The sequence below is a fragment of the Anticarsia gemmatalis genome, chromosome 11, assembly GCF_050436995.1.
Source record: "Anticarsia gemmatalis isolate Benzon Research Colony breed Stoneville strain chromosome 11, ilAntGemm2 primary, whole genome shotgun sequence".
Taxonomy (NCBI): Eukaryota; Metazoa; Arthropoda; class Insecta; order Lepidoptera; family Erebidae; genus Anticarsia; species Anticarsia gemmatalis.
Window position 1 is genome coordinate 12,813,403 of NC_134755.1, and position 22,475 is coordinate 12,835,877.

The 22,475-nt window shown below is 37.1% G+C and overlaps 1 protein-coding gene across 1 annotated transcript in view; it reads left to right on the forward strand.

Moving 5' to 3' along the window:
- The first annotated feature begins 2,217 nt into the window (after positions 1-2,217).
- Positions 2,218-22,475, forward strand: part of Dad (Daughters against dpp) — a 32,789-nt gene continuing 12,531 nt past the window's right edge. The window contains exons 1-2 of the mRNA XM_076119644.1: positions 2,218-2,621; positions 15,908-15,961. Coding sequence (XP_075975759.1) covers positions 2,345-2,621; positions 15,908-15,961 — 331 coding nt within the window. The 5' untranslated portion in view covers positions 2,218-2,344. The remainder of the gene's footprint in view (positions 2,622-15,907; positions 15,962-22,475) is intronic.

Below are 22,475 nucleotides of genomic sequence, written 5' to 3' on the forward strand. Positions count from 1 at the left end.
AGGTGCTTTTTTTCACCACTTAACATGAGATTTTCCTCAAGAAGATCTAGTTTGGGGAATTTTCCCCTCGCAAAAGAGGGTATATCATTTGAGATGAAGATGATCATGGTACTCGAGTCTCCGTGTGATGGTACCGGCTAGCAACGTGACAGTGCGAACGCCACGCAACACGTTATCTGTCACGTTATACGTTTATTTTGTTGATGTGTCTTTTAGCTCTGCGCATTCCGAACCATAAGAGGGCATAGATATTGTGGTGCGTAGACGCGAAGGTGCTTTGATGTTTGTGGTCATATTTGACGATGTTTTGAGGCTTAGCTATGTGGGTTATGAGCCAGATGCTTAGTAAAACAAAAACAGTTTACGTTACTCAAAGTTTTACTTAGAAGGTAGCAACTATAAGAATATAGACGAAGAGGAAACTTCATGAACTGTAACGATATCTTAGTTTTGGATAAGAATAATTCTTTTTGTTTATAATAATATGACTCTTTATTACTGCAGTAGTTTAGGAGACAATTTTCAAAGATGTAAATGTCGACTCTAGAATATTAGCGTCAGATGTAAAAACATAGACAACCGTAATACTGAAGTCCTCAAAAAACTTACAGCCTTGGTAAATAATGTAAAGATTTCAAATTTATGCCATTCATAATCACAAAAATTATATTTACAAATCATTTTAATCGCATTGCAATTCGAATGCATAATGCATGCTCATAAAAATCTAATATTTCAATCAGTGCATGACAAGTTTTTATAATCATTTGGTACACAGTTATGTGTGTATTTATACCAGTATCAAATCAATTTGAATCAAGCAATGATCGTTGCGGTTGACAAGGATTATTATTCATGGTTGCAGCATTTTAATAGAGATCTAAACAGAACTGCTTAAAGCTTTTGAGTCCCTTGATCATATAATTTCGGTTTGAATATGCTGAGTTGATAACTAGGACGTATTTTATTGAAATATACTTGATTTTGTAAACGTTTTGAAGGCAATTCAAAACAATTATTAGTTTAAGTTGAGTATGGTATCAAAACCAAAGTATGGGATGATTCAAGGAGGTATCCTAGGTCCTGTAATTCGAACCATAATTTAATGCAAAAAAAAACTGTTTGATGTATTCATTTATTTATTATTCTTCTTTATTATGTTCCTTCTCGTCATAAAAGTGTCCAAGGCTCACTATGATTAGATTTTTAACAAGTGTTAGGTAAAGTAAAACTAACTATTTCTAAAGCTTCTATCCTATCAGCGGTTCAAGAACCAGTACTTTTGTTTATTTCATATTCCTCGTTATCAGCGTATTTCCAAACATATCGTCAATATTTGGAACAAGTTTTATATTATTATAATTCGGTCTAATCGCTTTACATTAGTCTATCTTGTTATTGAACGGACAGTGATAGAGCATTAATGAGTGTATCTGGTAAGCCGAAATGTATATTGAGTTGTTTGCTTTGCCTCATTGAGGCACATAGCGACTATCCACTATCTGGTGGCGGCGTGGTGTGTCTGTGTGGTGCATCGTCTGTGTGTATTGGGTGGCGCCGCACGCACACACGCGCGCGCACCTGACGCCGCCGGTGGCGCCAGCCGCGCGCGCCCGCCCGCGCTCCCCGCCAACACCCCCGGCAAACTGCCTGCTCTAATCACTTCCCCGAATTGTGGGAGATTTACCTCGCATAGAGAACTTAGTAGACTTTTTGAGATTTTTTTCCGGTGATTCTTTCTTATTTAGTCATTACCCATCACTAGTACTGTGTTTTTGGGGTATATCTGTATTCGTTTCCAGGTTATTCGTGGTTTCGTCTTGATTGGAATCATCAGATGATTCAGATTAGTCATTTGGCAGATTTTATGCTTTATTGGAGATTTTTTTTTGTCTTTTTCTTGTCATTCTCATATTATACCCAAAAAAGACGAATCGTATTGTGCAAAAGTCTGGTAGAAGTTCATCTGATATGCTAAAAAATTCTCCGAAATTAGTTTCTGGTCAACGTTTTCTAGATTTAGGACCATTATCATAGAATTTTTGCCATTTGTTGAAAGGTGACACGGAAAAATGAATGTAACCTTATTGTAACTAGATAATGGACTCCTCGAAGTTTTTTGGTCTGCTGAGTCAATTTGTTTACATCAGGGTAAACAATCGGGGAGAGTGAGAAGCGGGAGTGATCGCACCGCGGCGCGTCAGTGCACTGTGCGGCGGAGCGGTCGGTCCGTCAGCGGCGTCAGTCGAGTGGCCGCACGCGGCGAGTGATGTCGTGTCGCCAGCGTGTGTGTGTCGCGTGGCGCGAGCGGCCGCGCGACTTGTGACCCCGGCGGCGGCATGTGATGTTCCGGAGGCGCGCGCTGCGGCGGCGGCTGGCGGCGGCCGGCGCGCCCCCCCTGGCGGACGACGCGCTGCGGCGCCTGGCGCGGGCGCTGGACGCGGGGGCCGCCGGCGCCGACTGCGTGCCGGCCGGTCCCGCCGCCTCCCAGCTCCGGCTGGCGGTCGCCCGCGCCTTCAGGTTCCCGGAACTCCGAGACACCACCGAGCTTCGGCGCCTGCCTCTCTGCGCCGACCAGCACTGCTGCAACCCGTACCACTGGAGCCGCCTCTGCAAGCCCGGTACGTGACGTGATTCAGGACGTTGACCCGCGCAACAAGTGCATCGAGTAAACAACTGACCGTCCATGTCGTACGAATCTCGGAGTCAGTGCGCCGTGCCCAGTGCCTCGTACGTTCGATTCTTGGACGTGTGTGAATGGATGATCAAACGAATGAATGGTTACCGCGCATTGTGATTCCGATCGAGAACGTTAACGACGAGTTCGTTGCAAGTTTTCGTCCACCGAAACGTTTCTAATTCGACCTAACCTCATCTAACCTAACCTCACCTAGTTTTACTTGTTTTAATTACGATTTGAGCGATGTGGTTGTGTGTGACTCTGCTCCTGAATGTTTGTACATGTGTTTTGACGTTTCTGGATGATTATCTAGTTTGTCCGGAGCTGTGGTTTCTTCTAAAACCGCGTATTTGTCACGTAAGTCGCTCGGCTCATGCGGGTTGCATCAATTTATCAGTGCGAATCGTTATCAGTGTATTATCGCTACTGTTTGTTTCTGTATCTATAGTTACGTTGGTGGTGACGTCAGGCGGTGGTCGGCGGTCACATACACTCGTATTCGACACTGCGATATGTAACACCATCCCTACATTAGATTGTTAGTGTAAACATTAGACTTCGGCGTTCTATTTATAGATGTGACATCAGCGGTAGTTTCTTGGATTTGTTGTATGAAATTTCAAAGGTCACCGCTTTCTTTCAACGTCTGCAGACGTCCTAATTGGATTGATATTTTTTTGTGTAAGTACTGTAATGATGTGATTTGAATAAAAGTGAGAGTGTATTGTAGGTAGAATTAGGTGTAGTGTAGTGTGTACTGTGTGTAGTAGATAGTGGTTAGTTGCGTAGTCGGGGTGTGTGAGAAGCGGCTCGCCTAATCTGTCGTGGGGAGGGTCACTCGCGCGGAGTCGCTCGCGATAAGTAGGCAAGGTCGTGGCGCCGGCGCCGGCGTGCCGCGACCGACGCCGCGCCACCAGCCCGTTAACTTTTTAATTCGTCAGGCAACGGCGCTACCGCCTGCCTTTGTTAGGTAAATAACATACAAGTTTGTTCCTCTACGCTCTTCACTCATGATATCATTCATAGGGCGTGAACGTTCAACATATTTTAGGATTTGACAATCACAGCTGACGTCATCACAGTTTATAATTTATGTAAATTTTCTTTTACCTAATCGCGTCTTAATTTAGATGTGAGCAGAACTTGTTTTTGGCTCTTCTCCTTATCTTTTATAATTATTTGTGATTCTGTATTCGTGGAATATGGTATATTTTATGTATCTTCTTCATCATCACCATCTACTTTACAGCCCACTGTAGATCACTTCCAGTTTTCATTTACAACAATCATCTCCACATCATTACCAAAAACGCCTGTATCGTTTCCCATATAACTTTGATATTCATACAACAGAAGATATTATTCACAATTAAGTATCACTCGATAGTAATAGAGATAGTTAGGAATTAGTCACTAAGATCGTAGTCACTCGACAGTGAATTGTCGTCACTCATTCATCAGATACCCAGATATAGAGCCACTTGAGAGCCTATTGCCTCTTCAAAACGTGTCTCTACCTATTCATCCTTCACAATGTCACATTTCTACTTCATATTCTAAGTTTTAATGGTATTGTATAGTTAGATAACTGGTCCTTACTTACCAATTCTATTTATAGCTTGTTTTCTATAAACTGTACCTTTTCAGTCAGGATTTCATTCATAGCTATCCTCAAACATCTATACTCAGTCATCGTTTTTAGTTCAATCTTCATGTTCAGTCTTGTCTTGGACCACTTTTGTTGAAGAAGCAATCAAAATCTTCTTCTTTTCCCCCATTAACAATAACTAAGTATCTCATGGAAATAACCAATATTTGTAAAGTAAAGTAATCATTGAATGAAAGTCTCTAGACTTCCCTTAACTATCTCTCATTTTCACGTACACCAGAAGGCACATCTTAAATTGTATTTAAAGAAACCAAAACATCATCTTCCTAAACAGTTAAAACATCCAAAACGGGAGAGTTACTGAACCAAAGATCCAGTGTTTGAAGTGACCATGACATCGACTCACGCGCAGCACCTACTTGCAGCCCCGCCCACTGCTGCCACCGCCGTGGGTGTCGACAATACCTCTTAGCATATTAATTAAGAAGAAAGCTGGCTAAAAATATGAATATTTATTTCTCCTTATAAGACCTGGTGTGAGGACTCCGTAGGCTGTTGTAAACTGTTGTTATTGAACTAATAGGGATGGTCACAAACACTAAGGATGCTGTTCTTTAGCTCTTTTTATTTTCTTTCGTATTGTAGATTATAGTTTAGATGCTGCCCAGATTCTTGGTTTCTTCGCAATTCATATAAAATTAAAGCTTGTGCTTCCATTTTTTCATCAACAATCATAACAGACATCTTCTTCTCTTATTGAGGCTAATTGTCTTTAGTATTTGAAGCAGTTTAAAAAAGTACTTCTTCCTTAGAACTTGTTGTAGTGATTTTAAACGCAATCTCTAAGAAATGTTCATGAGGTTACATCAAAAACATGACTAACACGATATAAGACCGTCTAGTCCTTTTGCCGTTCACTTTCGCTACGGAATAGCCATAAATGGACTTCAAATTGGTCAAATCAGTTTCGCACAAGCATTACAAGTTGTGTAATTTACTAAATTATTCCGTTACACAAACCAACCAATCCTGTTTCAGTTGATCCTTTAATATTAGAATACTTTAAAGCTCGGAAAATGCGAGAGTAAAGAAAATAAACGGTAGCGTATTTCGCTCTTGTTCCAAATTTTATTGATGCCTCCAGAATTGTTGGAAACCAGTTTGATTGTGTTTCTAATTTTATTTGCGTTTTTGCTGAACTAATGAAGAGATAATCATCTCGGTGGAAACTTCCGAAGGCCCACACCTGGCTCCATTAGGTCGTTCCCGCAGTCGTCGGCACGCTCAGGTGCAGTTTTTTCTTCGTCTCGTGTCGCGACGAGTTCACGTCGCCAGTGTTTTTGTCAACTTTCCCGTCGTGTTCCCACACCGCACTCACTAAATATAGTCTGCATTATTCGCCGCACATTTGATTTGTGTGCACATTGCCAACTATCGCAGCACACGACGGTTTCTGCCCGTGTTTTGGTCTCGGTTTCTAATTCGATTCTATCGCTAATTAATGCTCCTCCGAGCAAACATTTGATTAACATTCGGAACGCTATTCTCGAGCTCTTTTATAAACTCCAGCATTACGGGTAACGATTTCAGTTTTACGAGCTCGCGATCGTAATATGGCTCATCGTAAATTTAATCATCGATATGTTTATTGTCGGACACCTGCTCCGGTCGATTCATCACTTTTTTACTTTTGTCTGTCGAGACGTGTTTTTTGTCGGGGACGAACAGGAAATGCTCGATGTCCAGTCTAGATTGAAAGCGTCCAAACTATTCGCGCACATGAATCGCTGCGGGCCGGGGCGCGTGTTCGCGAATCAAAGCCAATCACGCCGAGTGGGCCTCTATTTGTGAATGTTTTTATGCGAGCCGCCGCTTTCCGAACGACCGCCGGTGGGAAGAGGGGGGATCTTTATCTTATCGAGCGAAGGCGTCGACGCGACGCCACCGCCGACTCACAGGCAGCCACAGGATCAAAGATTGCCACGAGCCGCGCCCGCCGCGGCACGTTCGCCGTGACACGCCGTGACATGCCGTGACATGCCGTGACGATCCGCCGGCCTGTCATCTCATACCCATTACGGAAATCAGTCACCCACATCCGGCAATTAAACCCACATCCACTACGGACGAACATTAACGGAGAATTCTAACTACCATTTACAAGTAATTTGGTGCCCACACGCCATTTCACCGGGCCATTACAAGTGGGGTCCGAAATTTAATGATGTCGTCTAGATACCAGTATGAGAATCCATCTGTTGATGTTAGCGACGCGTCGGAGGCGGCGGCATGGCCGATATTTATTTAGCCATAATTGCTTGTCGGCTGACTGGCGCCGGCGCCGTGTCGCGCCAGCGCGGGGCGCGGGCCGGGGGGCGGCGGGGCGCTGCGCCGCCGCAGGTACGCCCGCCGCACTGCGTAAGCTCAACTCGATTTTCGTGATCGGTTTTTTTCTCGTTTTATTGTAGTCTGGTCATGTTTTTGGGTTGCTTTGTTGAATTTGTGAATGGTTCTCTTATTATGCCCGCCCGAGAATAGGCTCGCATTAAAAGAAGTAGTTTACAGCTAACGTTTTTGTGGTCGACTACAGTCCGTTGTTTATTCGGTAGTACGTCGAAGCTTTTAGTGAAACGAACGAGTATCGCTCGTGTTTTTAATTTTTGAGATAAACGATCGACAAACGTAATTAATCTCGGGCGAGTTTACTTTCCGATTTGATATTATCAATTTAAGTACGCGGTCGCAGAGTGTGTCACAAAATAGCCCATTGACTGGCGGCACCTGTGACAGAACCGGTCGCTCAGTGGCGTGGCTCACCGTCGTCGCTCCCGGCGGCGGCTCTTGCGAAACTGGAAAAATTGTCGTCTTTTATTACCTACATCATACATGTAGCGAGGACGTGTCGCCGATCGCTCATTTCACTGCTTGTTAGGAGGTCTTTTGACCGATTCACATGTTGACTTTTTGTTCACTTTTCACCGGCGCGTCTCGCGTATTACATTCTTCGGTAACTGCGTTTAATCTCTCGCATAATTAACCACTCTGACGATTCTCGTATCCGAATTATTTCAATAAATTGATATTCTGAATAAATTATAAACATGCAAACTAAATTTATGAGTGAATTCTGCCGTTCCTACGTCATTCCGTTTGGGAATCGGAACCACCTTGCCGTTAGTTGCAAAATTTATCGGTCCTCGGAAGACAGACTTTCATCTATGAATCAGTCCTGGTCGGATGAAGATAATATTAAAACACTCGGTGATAGCCACTTGAGTCACACTAATAAATTTTTCGTAATGTTACACGTATTTCGACGGCACGGCAGGTTATCTATCGCTTAGAAGAGGCCTTTCTGGGGATTATGTGAACCGTTACCAATTGGATATAAAATATTGAAATCAAATTATGATCAGATGCTTATTAAGTGTTCATATTTCGTCTGGCCACCTGACTGACCTTTAAACATCATTGAAAAAAAGAGACTTAATTACTACGAGTATGTCATCTAGGTAAACGAATCAAGTTTAGAGACGTGTGTGTGGGGAGGCGACGAGATTTGCGTACAGCCGAAGCACTTGATCAACATTTGCATTGAGACCAGCCGATAGTTACGAAACTGCATCAAACCTTGGTGCCTCTCTCACGAAGTCTCACGGTACAATTTCATTGAATGTCGCTACTTAAGCCACATTTTATGTTTCACTAATGAGTGTTAATTATATCATCAGAGGTGCCGGTGCTTTAATATGTAAACCATCAAACTTGTCGACTATAGCCCCGCTCTCTATAATTGGTTATAATTTGTTTTTAGTTCGATCTTAGCCCTTTGAACTTTTTAGTTTTCTATGAATATTTTACGTTTCTAATTTATCAAAATTTATTGTGTTTGTTTTTAGCGACATGTTATGGATATTCATTTATTGGTATTCATTTAAAATTATTTATTCAACGTAAAGGTCTTTTCTTTATTGTGTTAATTGGTAGTTAATTATTAACCTCTTCTACAACTGATGACTTGATTGAGAATTCAAATTTATAATCGATATTTTCATTCACAATTCTGTTAACATCGTTTCCGTCGTTCAACGCTGGTTATTCGTCACGTATATTTCGCTGCACATTGTGTTGCCACACCTTCTCACCTATTTGCCTATACGTTTAATATACGGCTCACGTTCTCATTCCCGACACTAGCATTGGTAACTGCATTTAATTTTCTTGATCAATCAACACCGGACTATTTGCATCATATAAATTCTGTTCGTATTGTACATACGTCACTCGTTTTCCGGCCATCCTAGTGCCGACAACCAAGGTCTACTGCTGACATCTTGCGTCAATGATTTTAACGCCATCTCGTTTTCATTTCGAGAACTAATTGGGAGTTTATTGATTGGCTCGTGATTTGTTCGTCTTAGTTTTTTTTTTACTCTTTTTTCATTATGTTGTCTTCAGGGTTTTTGCCCTTCAATAGGTCAGTGTTATACAATTAATCATTATGAATCATATCTTCCTAGTTTGTTATATTGTTGAGATTATTAATAGCAGTCATGTTGCCAACAATATCTTCTAGAATTTAGTGAAGACCTTGAAAAATTAAAAAGATAAAATTAACGTCATGCTTTCAATTACAAACACTCTTGAAAACAATGAAAAGTCAATTCGCAAAAAACTACACATAGATTCATCAGCATCACATACTTAATTAATAACAAAAAGACGTAGGGCATGCAGACGCCCTTGCAATTGAGTAGATGTATTGTTACATTACGAGAGACACAGATACATATAGTTTCAATTATAATAATGTATTTGATGAGAACACTTCCTGAATCCTTGTGTGCGTCTAGGGTTTATCGCTAGCTCGCGTGGGTGCCCGCGACGCGCGGCCGCCCGGCGCCACTGCCGGCGCCACTCACCGTGTTATAATTCGGGCGGGCTATTTTCGTCGATTCACACGCGCGCGCGCCGTTTCGTTCCGTGCGTATAACCGACTTTTTTTTGAATTTCATACATTTGTTGCTAGGTTGAGACCTTAATTTTTAGGGTCTGAATACTTTTATACGTAATTTCATGCAGACGTTTAACTTTTTTATGCTTTTAGGTTTTTGTATAGAGCCTAATTCCTCGTCATTACCACTCAAATGAATGGTCTGGACAAGCCCTCGATGGTTATTGCTTATTTTGATCTTTATTTATGAGTCTACATCGCGTCAAACTTAATTTGCTCTAATCCTATTTATGACGACTTCTGGATTGTTGTTCTGTATATTTTTAAGTAAGCTTCCTGTCGTAAAATTTGATTTTATATTCAATTACTTTGGTTGTTGACAATTTTCTTGGTGTCGTTGGCATAGCCCATTTGGCAATGAGTTATGTATAATTTATAACAAGTTGTTCCAAAATTATCTATTGGTTTTGCTTCATTATTCTGTATTTGTGTTTGTCATTTGTCTTCAAATCGTTAATAGTAGAGTTTAGAATGATATTCCCGGGATCGTTGGCGTGGCATCGTCCTTGAGACGAGTGTGCGATGGCACGCCGTGACGTGTTTCCACAGTTTTCTGCCAGATTTATGGTGTATTAAAGTGGATTTATTGATTGTTTATTGTTTTCGATTTAGATTTCTCAAGTAATAGACTGAGATTTGTAGTTTCTGAATGTTGATCAACGTAAACAATGTTTATTTCTAAAGACATTTTAGATAGAAGAAGCCGGAACTAGATGCAAGCGGTGTGCACTTATCTGATACTGTATGACATCATACGACAAAGTAAAACAAGATACAGAGTAATCTGGTGAGAATTTGGAAGATTTTGATAAACATTGAGAGGTTGAAAAACAATAGGACGTAATTGTTTGAGTAGCAACAGATGCAGTGCGCCAAGGGAGTGTCGTGCGTGCGGCGGCGACTGGCGTCATTGATACACTCTGTGATGTAGGACTGAGCCACTCAAGCCAACAATATGGGCGTATTCTCTGATCTGAGGACATTGTCACACACCTTTCTAAGTTGGCAAGGTGTACTGTTTTCTTGTTATTCTTACACGGAGTTTGATTACATTCGAAACGCGTGTTTGAGCTTCAGATTGTAAATAGATTTCGTATTTCTATTTATTCTTACTTTACTTGTGTTTATTTCTATAATAGCCTCTCATTTGCTTACTTTAAGTCAGTGTTGTCCATAGTGTCAAAGTTGTGCGATCCACCAGAAATCTCCCTGGGTATGTTATGCTTAAGATCAGAATAATTCAAAATACAATTTTCCTATCATTTCAATGGCGCCTTGTGACATAACTAAACAGATACAAGCTGAACAAGTGTCAGTACAATTACTTTAAGCAAATTAGCTTGTTTCTACAGAACCACTGGCTTTATAAGGATAAATCATTTCCAGCAGTCTCATTGAGAATTCTCACGACTATTTGCTATTATGAGACGTGCTAAATGAATGTTTCCTTAAGCATTTAAACGACATCTTCAATAGTCTTCTTCTTACATTATTATACTGGCTTCTGGCTACGACTTGAGCATTGAAATTATACGTGTTCAACCATTTTCCGGAATATTGAGCTAGAAAAGATGATGACCTCTAAAAGTAGTTGTTTATATGTGTGCTCATAACTCTGGAACTAATGAACGGAATTTGATGAAATTTACCACATAAAAAGGCTTATAAATTGGTCTACAATCTGTTGTAAATTTGATCGAAATCGGTTTTGTAGATTCGGAGATATGGACATGTTCCGGTGGAAGTCGACAATTTAATGATTTTATAGCAAGTATTGTGTTCTGGCGCCAGTAGAAAGTTTATTTGTTCATTGTTTGTTCACTGATTTGACTGATATCATATCTTTATGACAGGATGGTTTGAATGAATGTTCAAATTAGTGAAGCCGTAACTGCGAGGTTATGTAATATTTTTGTGTGATTGATATCATCGAGGTTTTTCATGATTTTGAAATTATTTTTAGGATTTGATCACAAGAAAACGAATGGATCGAGTTTTCATTTTCTATTTGAGGTATTGGGTAAGATATTTTGAGGAAGATATCATCCCAGCAGACTACAATAGCTATTTTTAAGATAGGGTCCTGTAGGTCTTGCAAGGATCATAAAATATGGTTATTGGTGACCATTGAGGCACAAGTTTATCACAAGCAATTTTTGACAGTAGGGTGGTAAAATCAGTAAACATTTTATCTAAGGAACGAATTAGAAAATTTCAAGAATCCACCCGTGTAACAACGTCAATAATTATCTAAACGGAACGATGAATCACGGCATATTTACAATTTGGTATCGCTCGGTGCGCAGGCGCCGCACTCACACTACTTATAATACTATAGAATCTGCACAATGTATGGAAACATTCTTCATTACTTAACACAGCTTTTTTCTAAGGGAATAAATCTTTTCCTTTTTACAGTCCAGTCTGCTACTATGCTCTAGTCCTGTGCTATTCGTGTCCTGGTCTTTAAGACAAAAGTTACCAAGTTATCAACCCATCTTGCTACAGGTTAACCAATGCTATTTGTTCCCATTGTCAGACTAAAATCTATCAGAGAAGTTTGGTGTCAGGTAGTTCTTTATGATCCTACTTATCCTTTAGCTTATTAATTGTACACCACCTCCCATTCTATCAAACATAAAGTAGCAAAACATTGCTATAAACTAAGAAAACAGGCTTATCAATAACTGTACCATTTAATAGGGTAACTGTCTTGCACTGATCAAAGCAATTGAATACATTTTTTGATATTTATTATAGCGGCCGTGTTGTGAGCAACTTATACTATCAATAGAGCAATTGACGAGAGACCGGCCGCACTGACCGGTTCGCTAGTTACATAGTAATCGAAGGACAAACTGACAACCTACGGTATTTATTGCTATAGATTGAATGTTTAGATTAATTACACATGCCGGGCCTCCATACGCGCCTACCGTAATACTTATCTACCTCATCAGACAACATTCCATCACGCGCCCATCAAATTTAAACCCTATCTAAATTCGTACAGGATCCATTCTTCATTGACGGATCTCCTCAATAATTGAAACACGATATAGCACGGCTGCCCACTGAAATCTAAACCTTCCACCCTCGACATTCGATACAAATCAATTTGCACTCGTTGCAAGTTTAAGCTTCGAAGCAAATGAACTAATGATTTCTAATTAAAGCTATTAGGAAATTGCACTCTATATCGGTCACGACAGAGTCTCGTTTCCTTTAATAGCTTATGGTGTTTGTGATGTAACAGTCTTTGAAGAAATTTCAGTCACGCCACTCTCTATATGTTTATATGTGATAGTATGTTGTTGCAAAAAGGTGATATATCGCCGTTGTTGGTATTTAAATATCAATTTTATGGCGTCTTGTTATGGTTCGATTTCGTTGGTAAGTGGTGGCAAGGTTGTGGTGCGCGCGTGCATTCATACGGACATTAAGTTCAACAACGATATTATTTATATCTGCTAGATGCTACGCTAGGCGTTTAGGGTCATTTACTTTTGCAATGCTTTCTCTTTTTTCAGCTGCAATGTGTCGGGAGCTCGTCGTGAGCTTGTGACTCATATTAGCACTGTTCAGAGCTCGCACACGTTTCGCTGAAAGCTATCGGATCTCTAAATCTTATTTGAAACGTCGACAACGTCTCGAATCTATGTAGCTGTCAACAAAATCGTACCGTTTTGATATAATAAAAATAATTTAAGCGCATTTAACGATTGTACCGCGCAATAAAAAGCCAATAAAACTCTTAATGATTTATGTTGCTTCCAAAATTCCAAGTTTTGTCATCATTCGTTATGCAGGTGCATGCACTGGCGATTGTTTTGAAATTTCTTGTGCAAACGCCATTAAATACTTCTGGGAACGGTGCGTTCTATACATCATAAAGTATTGAATTCGATAATAATAATGGTAGGATAATTTGTATTCAAAATGTCCAGCGGCATCGATTCTGTTGAAAAACAATGTTACACGTCCGCCGCCGCCTGGCGCCGAATTGCAAATGACAATTGCACAATTTACATTCGGAATTCGAAAATACTAATGGCGTCCGAAATTGTCAATGACCAATAGCGCGTGCCTTGTCGCTTGTAAACGGCATAGATCGCGTTCAGAAATCAAACGACGTTATTTAAACTTATTTGGATGTGGTCTTTTCCTGGTCTTATAGCCTACTTCATACAGGTGACCAATTGGGCCCCAAATTATCCCAAAATGGAGACAAAATACTACCATCTTCATAATTTTTTCTAGTCATTTCAACTTTGGGGTACAATTTGAATGTTCTACAAAAATAATTCTATGACGAAATCTTAAAAAATTGCTGCCGCATCATAATTTTGAGTCAGTCTATTTTGATTACCCAAAATTATATCCAATGACAGCGGTCTCTTTGGGTCGAATAAAACTGTCGTTATATTATCAAAATATAGGTTAGTCATTATTTAGAAGATCGAGGTTCGATTCCACGGTGAGACATAATTGCGGGCGGTCTGGGATCGTTTTTACCTGGCCAGTTACGTGTTGTTTGTTTTAAGATGGACTCTTGTTTTTATTTTAGTCGAGACGGGTAACACAAGTGATTAGTGGATTGAAAAAAGTTTACGAGTTTTTTTGCATTCCTTCGTAATTTTTCCTTTGAATCTGAAGACTGGTTGGGGTTTCTTACTGCAGTTTCTTGTATGATGAATTCGTCTCACGATTTATAGAAGCATTCTCTTTTTTATCAATTCTTGCTGGTATTTTTCTTACTAATTTAATGGTAAATTCATTTAATAAATAATATTATTGGACAACTCACACGGTCATTTGATTTCAAACTAAGTAGAGCTTATACTATAGGACTAAAAAATGGATAAACATACTTATCTATATACTTCTAATTACATACTTAATATAGATAATTCACAACCAGGCTCAGAACAGATACTCTCATCATACAAATATTTGTCCCGGGTGGGATTCGAACCTACCAAACGCGACCATTGCAGTTCTATACAACTTTTATCATAGGTACTAGCTCACTGGCCCGACTTTGCCCGGTTATTAATTTAATCCCATTGATCCTATCCATGGGAATGCTGATCCCATCGATCCCATACGAACCTCGTCCCGAAAATCACAAACATATTAATAACTATTTAGTTTAGTTTAGTTGTTCAAAAGCGCGTACATCCATTTCCGTGATTCATTTTTATTTTTATACATTTACCAATATTTAGTTTCCATTTAGAATCTCATATAGCTCTAACAATAGTTATCTTAGTCCTTGGTATGCAATGTTCGTTCTCGTACTCCCGACTCGGTTTTCCCGGCTCGTTTAAAGTGGGTTTTTCTACAATGAACAAATGGGTGACAAATGGACAGATGGACAACTAAGTTATTCTTAAATGTATTAGGTTTACTTTAGAGGCATATAACCTTATTGCCTATACCTGGTGAAAGGTAAAAAGCAAATACGCGATGACATGGGATTCGAAAATATACCAATGGTATCAATGACACTGTCTTTGGGTTCCAAAACTGGATAAAAATCTAAATTAAAGGGGTATTTTTTTAAAGACAACTCTTGCACACCAATTGCTCTTGCGTCGCAGGGACTTTTACAAACATACAAACAACGGACACAAAGTTCAACCAGACCCGAAACAATTATTTGTGGATCGCACAAATGATTATTCCATGTGGGAATCGAACCCACGCCCTCTCGCAATTGTAGCGGTGTGGAGACCTAAACCACTGCGCCACGTAGGCAGTCATAGTGTATAACAAAAACACATAGTTAAAAAGTTGCAAGGATTCAATAAACATACAAACATACAAAAAATCACGCATTTTTAAGTTTAGGATAGACCGAGACCAAAACACTGACTACGATCCCTACAAACTTTTGCTTCATTCAGGTCCATACATCTTGTCATACCAGGCTTACTATATTACTATAGTAGAGTTATATTTCTACATTCTCTATTCCTGCGAACCTAGTTTTGATTAGTCGCTAGTCGTATCTAGTCTAATTGACGCAAGAGAAATACGACTACTATTGAAATTGATCACAATTACCATAGATGGCTGTTGAAACATATGTTCTGATAGAAATTATCTAACGTTTCTGTTACAGCTATTTACTTAATAGATACTACCCTATTTATTTATTATTGATAAATAGATAGATAGAGCGCTTCTTGCTCGCTTTTTCTTGATCTTTTTAATGTAAATAGGAGCTTCTTCTTCTTATAATACTTACTTACTTCTTACTTAGGGATAATTTTCTTTTCTATTCGTTTAATTGTTTTAAGTATAAATTCTGAATGTTTTTTTGATTAAAACTTATGAAGATTTACCTATATGATAATGAAATATCTGTCTGTTCAGGTATTCTTTTAACCAAACTAAAGAGTAATTTGAGACGTTATTTGAAATGTTTTAATAATATCCTAGGAAAAGACGTAGGTAAACTAAGTTTTTCAAAGGAAAGGTTCATGCGTTTGGACTGCATAGGTACTATGTATGTATATAGGTACTAAGTTAATCATAAGAATAGAGTTAGGTTCTAATTGGACAATATTTATTAACGTATTTGTTTGTTTGTTCACAGAAACCCCTCCTCCACCCTACAGTCGATACGCCATGGATGAACTCAAACCTAAAGGTAAGAATAGTCTTATAATTATTATTAATTAAGGTACCATACATTTAACACAGGTTTAGGCAGAGCCGTAAAGAACGTAAAGCTGGAAAGCTTTCTACAAATTTCCTCTGCTGAATTATTATTCGCATGATACTTCATTTGATAGATCGAACAGTGCTAATGTTAAATATCTGAAAAGCCTTTGGAAAAATCTATCTAATTAATTTCAAAAAAAATATTTTTATGCAGTCAACAAATAAAGTATTTATTTTGTTTTTAATTTTTAATGAAGTAAATCTCAAACATTTCTTTATCAAAACGGGATCTAAATGACTCCATTATGATTAACTTTTACTGACAAATCAAAAAATAGTATATAACAAACTTGTAGCCAGTAGCAAAACATCACAACTCCAATTCCTTTCATCACAAAGTCCCTCAGAATTGAGACATAAATACGCCGTTTTGTCAGCTTATAGAGTAACAGATATTTATCGTAAACCCTCATAAATCACTATAATAGTGATTATTAGTTCCCAATGCAAATTGTACAGGTAAACTACCATTAATTATAATTACTATTGCATAGGAGTTGCTGTACAAACAGTAATTATAACTTGTGCGATTAAAATATTTCTGATCTGTTTGTGTTATCGTTAGGGAAAAACAACTGGATTGATTTTGATGGGATTTCAACTGTTTATAAGCTGATACTTTGAGCTAAAATGTGTTATTTATGTGATGGAAATCAAGCTTAAAAGGCAGTATTAGTAAAGTAAAAAATAATGTTACTATTACGGATAATTCGGAGCTTTTCATTCATAAATTACAGAGATTTCGACCATATTTAGCACAAAGATAGATTTAGATTAGCAGAAAATATTTTTTACCCCGGGAAGTCTTTTAAGTAGACGAAATCGAGAGCATAAGCTAGTGTTAAAGTTATAAGAATATTGACAACGTAATGTAATTAACAATTTCTTCCTGATAGCACATAGTAATTAAAAAGAGACTATAAAGTAGTTCGCAGAAGATGACAAGGAATAAGGAAAACTTTTAGATTTAACTAATTAGCTCAAATAATATATTCTTAGAAAGAAATCTAGACTACTTCCAATTAAGACGTAATATATAAATTAAGTAGATACTTTGTATTTTTCAAATACAACTATTTGAAGCCGTTATCAAACCGTTTCTTGTAAATTCACCAACATTTTTGTACATTTAACAAATAACTATTTTGTATCCAAGTTATACCGTAATTCTAGTTGCACGGCTTATGAATAAGTCTTCATTTAACTATCTTATAGATAAAATGATATCAAATATATGAAAACAAATGTCGAAAAATCAACTCCATAACCTCATTTATTTATTCAGCAGTTGTTAAACCGGGGTTTAAGTCCCAAATATATAAAAAACTACACAAAAGGCAAATCAATCAAATATATTATAAACTGTTGAACGTAATCCTTATTTAATAGAAATACAGTAGAGTTATTATAAAGGCATAGATCTTGTGTTGAGTGACAAAAGTCTGTGTATCGTGGAATCCGAGCGCGGGCCGGCGCCGGCGCATCTTCTTGGAAATTGGGGATCGATAGTGATGTCCAAGATGTATATCGATAAAAGTTTAGTTTGTAGGTGTATTTTTTAAAGGTGATTTTATTGTTTAAATATCTTGTACTCAAGTTTTCGTGTATAGTAATATTATAAATGTTTGAGTTTTTGAAGATAGATGTAAGATTGATTGGTACTCTTTCATTTAACAGCTCTTTCACAAAGCCTTATTAGACTTGAAGATCTTCTTATATTTAGTAAGTTAGACATCAAAATAACATTATAGGATATAATTATAATAATATTAATATAATTTATACAACAAGAGGTCATGTAGAGTTTTATAAAATTGTTAAAACTAAAGTATTTGTATCAAGCGTAGCGTACTTTGGTCTCAGCCTACCGCTGTGGAGAAAGACGTAATTTTACAAATGTATGTAATATTAAGTATTTTGAACTAACATTAACAATAATAATTCCACAGTAAGAAAACAATACATTTGTACAAAATTCCATGTGTTTACATAATATCTGTCATAAAGCGAGATAATTAAAACTTGATAAGTGTCGCAAACAAACTTATCATTGCTAATTAAATAGTATAATTAATAGGAGGTAATAATGAATTAGTTTTTGGTAGTGCATTGATTTGTTAATGAGAATATATTTTAAAGTTACCTTGTTTAAAGAAGCAATGTATTCTTTTTAAAAGAATTTGCATTTAGTAAAGTTAGGCGATCTTTAGCGTCCACATAATCGAGTCCCGATTAGTAATATGAATTTGCTTTTTGTTAAAAAAGGTTTTAAAATACGTGCTATATTAATTATAATTTTATTTTCTTATTTTCATATGATTTATTTATTTACGTCAAATGCTGACACTCATGATAGACAATGATACAGAGAGTGAATTTACTAGTTCGGGAGGTAGAGCCAATGAGAAGAGCTGGCAGGAAACTCCTGGCCACTCTTTGATTTTTTTTTTTACTTTTAAAAAGACAACTCCAGCAATAAGAATTGCTCTTGTGTCGCGGGGATTTTTACAAACAACAGACACAAAGTACAACCAAACTTTTAAAACGGTTAAGAAAATTCATTGCAAAGACACACTATCCAAAAACTTCCGCAATCTAAACGTACACCTTAATCAACGATTAGATTACTATTAACTAATAACAATAACGGAAATAGCAGATACTGATACGATTAAACAACTGAATTTAACAGTAGTTGCAAAATTGATAGTACAGTCAGCTCCAAAAGACGCTGAACATATTCAACCTTTTGAAACCCAATATTTGTAGTATTGCATATTATTACACCAAGAATACATCTGACGGTGATGGAAATGATTAATTCCAAGCAATTATACCTGATTTTTTTCATGTATTTATTCTTCTTCTTCTTCTTATCGTATGCTTAGTGGTCAACCTAGTGTCAAAGTTGTTCAAGCCGCCCGAAAGGCCTTTGACATGGCTTAACGACTGTCATCTTAGTAGATAACAACCGGGACCGACTTTTTACGTGCCCTCCGAAGCACGGAGACGCCCAGTTCAAATACCACTATGCGGTCACCCATCTATAGAATGACCGCGCCAATGGTTGCTTGACCCACAGATCGTTTACCGACCGGTGAGCGCAACTGGCTATGGGCGCCTCAAATGTATTTATTGACATTTGATAATAAAGAGGTTTTGAAAATATGAAGTTTTAAAGCGACTTATGGTGCTGACTGACTGAATGAACACATACTGATACGATAAAACAACTGAATTTACAATGCTCAGTTGCAAAATTGATAGTACTTATTGGTATTCGCTTGTACTACGTTTTTAGAATGTAAAACGGGTCAAAGACAAGGACAGCTGTATCAGATTACAAACACATTATCATGACCAACGCGAGCCATTATCAGATTTTACACAATAACCTTAAAACATGGTATCGGAATTTAATTTAGGCAGTTGATAATTGTCACGTTGGGAACAATGCTTTTGTTAAAGACGTTTAAGATACAGAATCGTAGATTATTTATTTATTTATCTTAAAGATTATTGATTTAAAACTTTATATTCATAGTTGTAATGGAGATCTTAATGAAAAAGGCATTTTCTGCCAGTCTTTTTTGGCGTAACGTAGAGATTTTATGGAATAGATGTTTGAAAGAGGAATGAAATTAATGTCTGAAATAATTATCTCCAATATACTCTCAAAGGCTAGATTTCTAATAAATCTAATCAGTATACAATTAACCAATGTTATAAACTCTCAATCAAACACGTGCAAAAAAAACTAACATTACTAAAATATTTGCTAGTTCTATCAAAAATCTCCTTTTTTCAATTTATATGTTGTACATATTTTTCTACAGTTTTTGTAACTTATCTAAAATATTTTTTTTTCATTGCAAACAATCTTGAGTAAATTAAAAATAATCAGAACTGAACATTACATTGTTTAATTAGAACAACTTAAATAAAAATATATTCTTATCAATTTTTTTAACGTACTTTTACCCAAGAATATTAAATGGTTAATATTCTAATGGTACAAAATAACATACTTTATTATTTATTCAAGTATGTTTACAATTCAAACGGTGACAAAATAATGTATTAAAAATAAATAAATAAATTGTATCGATATTAACGTAACACTCGCATCACTAGATGCTCCCGCGCATCCCCACCGGGCAGCGCATTCCACGGCCATCTTAAAGTTACATTATTTATTAATGCCTGCGCCCGCGCCTCGTGTACGCTCCGAGTTTTGACTTTTTACCGCGACCCACCGGCCACCATGCGACCATGTTTGTTTATTCTTCTATATAGTTCTATACTTTCTGCTTGTAGTTATCGTGTTTTGAGAGTAAAGGGTACTATTACTATATTTTTGAGATTGTGCCGTTTTATGAGTGGTAATTAGGGGTTTTACTATTGCATTTAGGGGGAGTTTAGGTAAAGAGAAATAGGGAAGTATTCGGATTTAATTTGTTTAAGGGACTTTCTATTAAAAAAATAGTTTTTTCATTATTTTGGACATCAAAAATGTCTAATTTCTTCAATTATTAACAGAAATATCTGGGTGGCATACAGAAACCTAGAGTAGCGCTCTTATTTAATTGGGATGGGCTTAAAAGAGCAGTAGTACGGTCTTATTTGATTAGGTTTGTCTAGTAAGATTTTTGACTCAACGGAAATGTTCACTGTAACTTTTTATGTACAAGAACTGTTAATATTAACTAAAATCTGTAGTAGTTAGATATCATGTTAAGATCTTTTCGATACTAATGAAAATCTAACTCTATAAAATCTTATTGCTAACTGGAAATTTATATAACTAAGGGCAATTTTCACTCGCCACATGCCAAACATATCTTAATCCACCCCTTAAATACCTGTCAAAAATCTACCCCTTTTTCCACCCTTATAATCGTGAAAGCGTGACCCATTCTCAGTGATCCCGGAAATCCCTGTGCAATCAATGCTAGGGTGCAAAATTCCCAGGGTTATAGTTGGGAATCCCAGGGTTCATCATAGGATTTCCCATGACCCACCCACTGTTGACGCCTTTGCGTAATGTATGGAATTTTAATTGGACGTTTTTGTAGGGATGTTGGAAATGGGGAGGTTTTGGTTTGAGAATGATTTGTTTGAAGATAGTTAAGATGGTTTTTGTTAATAAGTACTTAGTAAAAGGTAGTTTGGAAGTCTGTTTTGTAGACTGCAAGTATATCATGATAATGCTATTATATTAATAGAAGATTACTAGATATATGCCTGTGATTAGTGATATTGTTCGTATCTTTAGGCTCTATCTCTTATTTGCTTCTATAGGCTTCTAGGCTCTGACGTTAAATAAAATAAATGGTCTGTTAGTTACAAAAATGTTTCTTTGTATAATTCAAAAATGTTATACTATATATTATGAGTATCGAAAAAATAAATGTTTTCGGTATACAACAAACAAAATTCACCGTTACACCATGGAATAAATCTAATATTTTTTGTATTAGATCTTGATAAGATATGTATTACAGCTCCTGTTAGATTAGTAATTGCGTATTTCTTAGAAATTGTGTGTGGTCTCTACTAGCTAGATAAAAATACATTTGATTTGTCATAGTAGGAAAATTTGGATATTTTAAAGAGCTATTTCTTTGAAAAGACCGTATTTTAATTTTTTCAACTATCATTAGAAAACGAAGCGAGTCATTGTACACGACGAAATAATTTCCTCTTATATGATTTTATACCTAATTCCTGAAAAAAATATTACAATAGTTAGCAGATTCTTTGCTGGGTTTAGGCTTTTGAGAACGGCTATGTTAGTTTATTTATTTGAGAGAATTTTCTTTAATTACTATCAAGCTTATGATTTGAAATCCGCCTTTCGAAAGTTTTAATCTTTAATGAAAATTTGTTACTCAATCACGTCAAAGCTACTAACCATATTTTCATGAAATTTGGCGCAAAGATAGTTTGTAACTTAGATTTATATATATATTTTTACCACCGGGAAATTTTATAATGTCGGCCAAGTCGCGAACAGAAACCAGTATCAAATAGGTCCACAAAGGCGATGATGGTAGGTAATGTAGGTATGTGGTTTTCTGAATCGCGACAGAAGGTGAATCAAATATCTTCAGGCAAAAAGCCTTAATGACTGTTTATTTATGTCCTACATAAAGTTGGCCCACTTAGTTATATCAAACCACTTACGATACCCTATTCAATGGATAACCCATCCCTTTTCCGATATCCCTGACATTGACAATCCGGTCCTTTATTAATGCACTTCCTCGAATTCATTCATTCTTTTAAATTAACACTGAACTAACAAAAATACACCTTAAAATTTAACCATCAAGCATCACTTTTGATTGTCTTAATAAAATTTTAGCAGTTACAATTTTCGTTGAACAAATTTCAACTATATTCTTATAACTTAAGGTATATCTTTGCTTGTGGTGTTG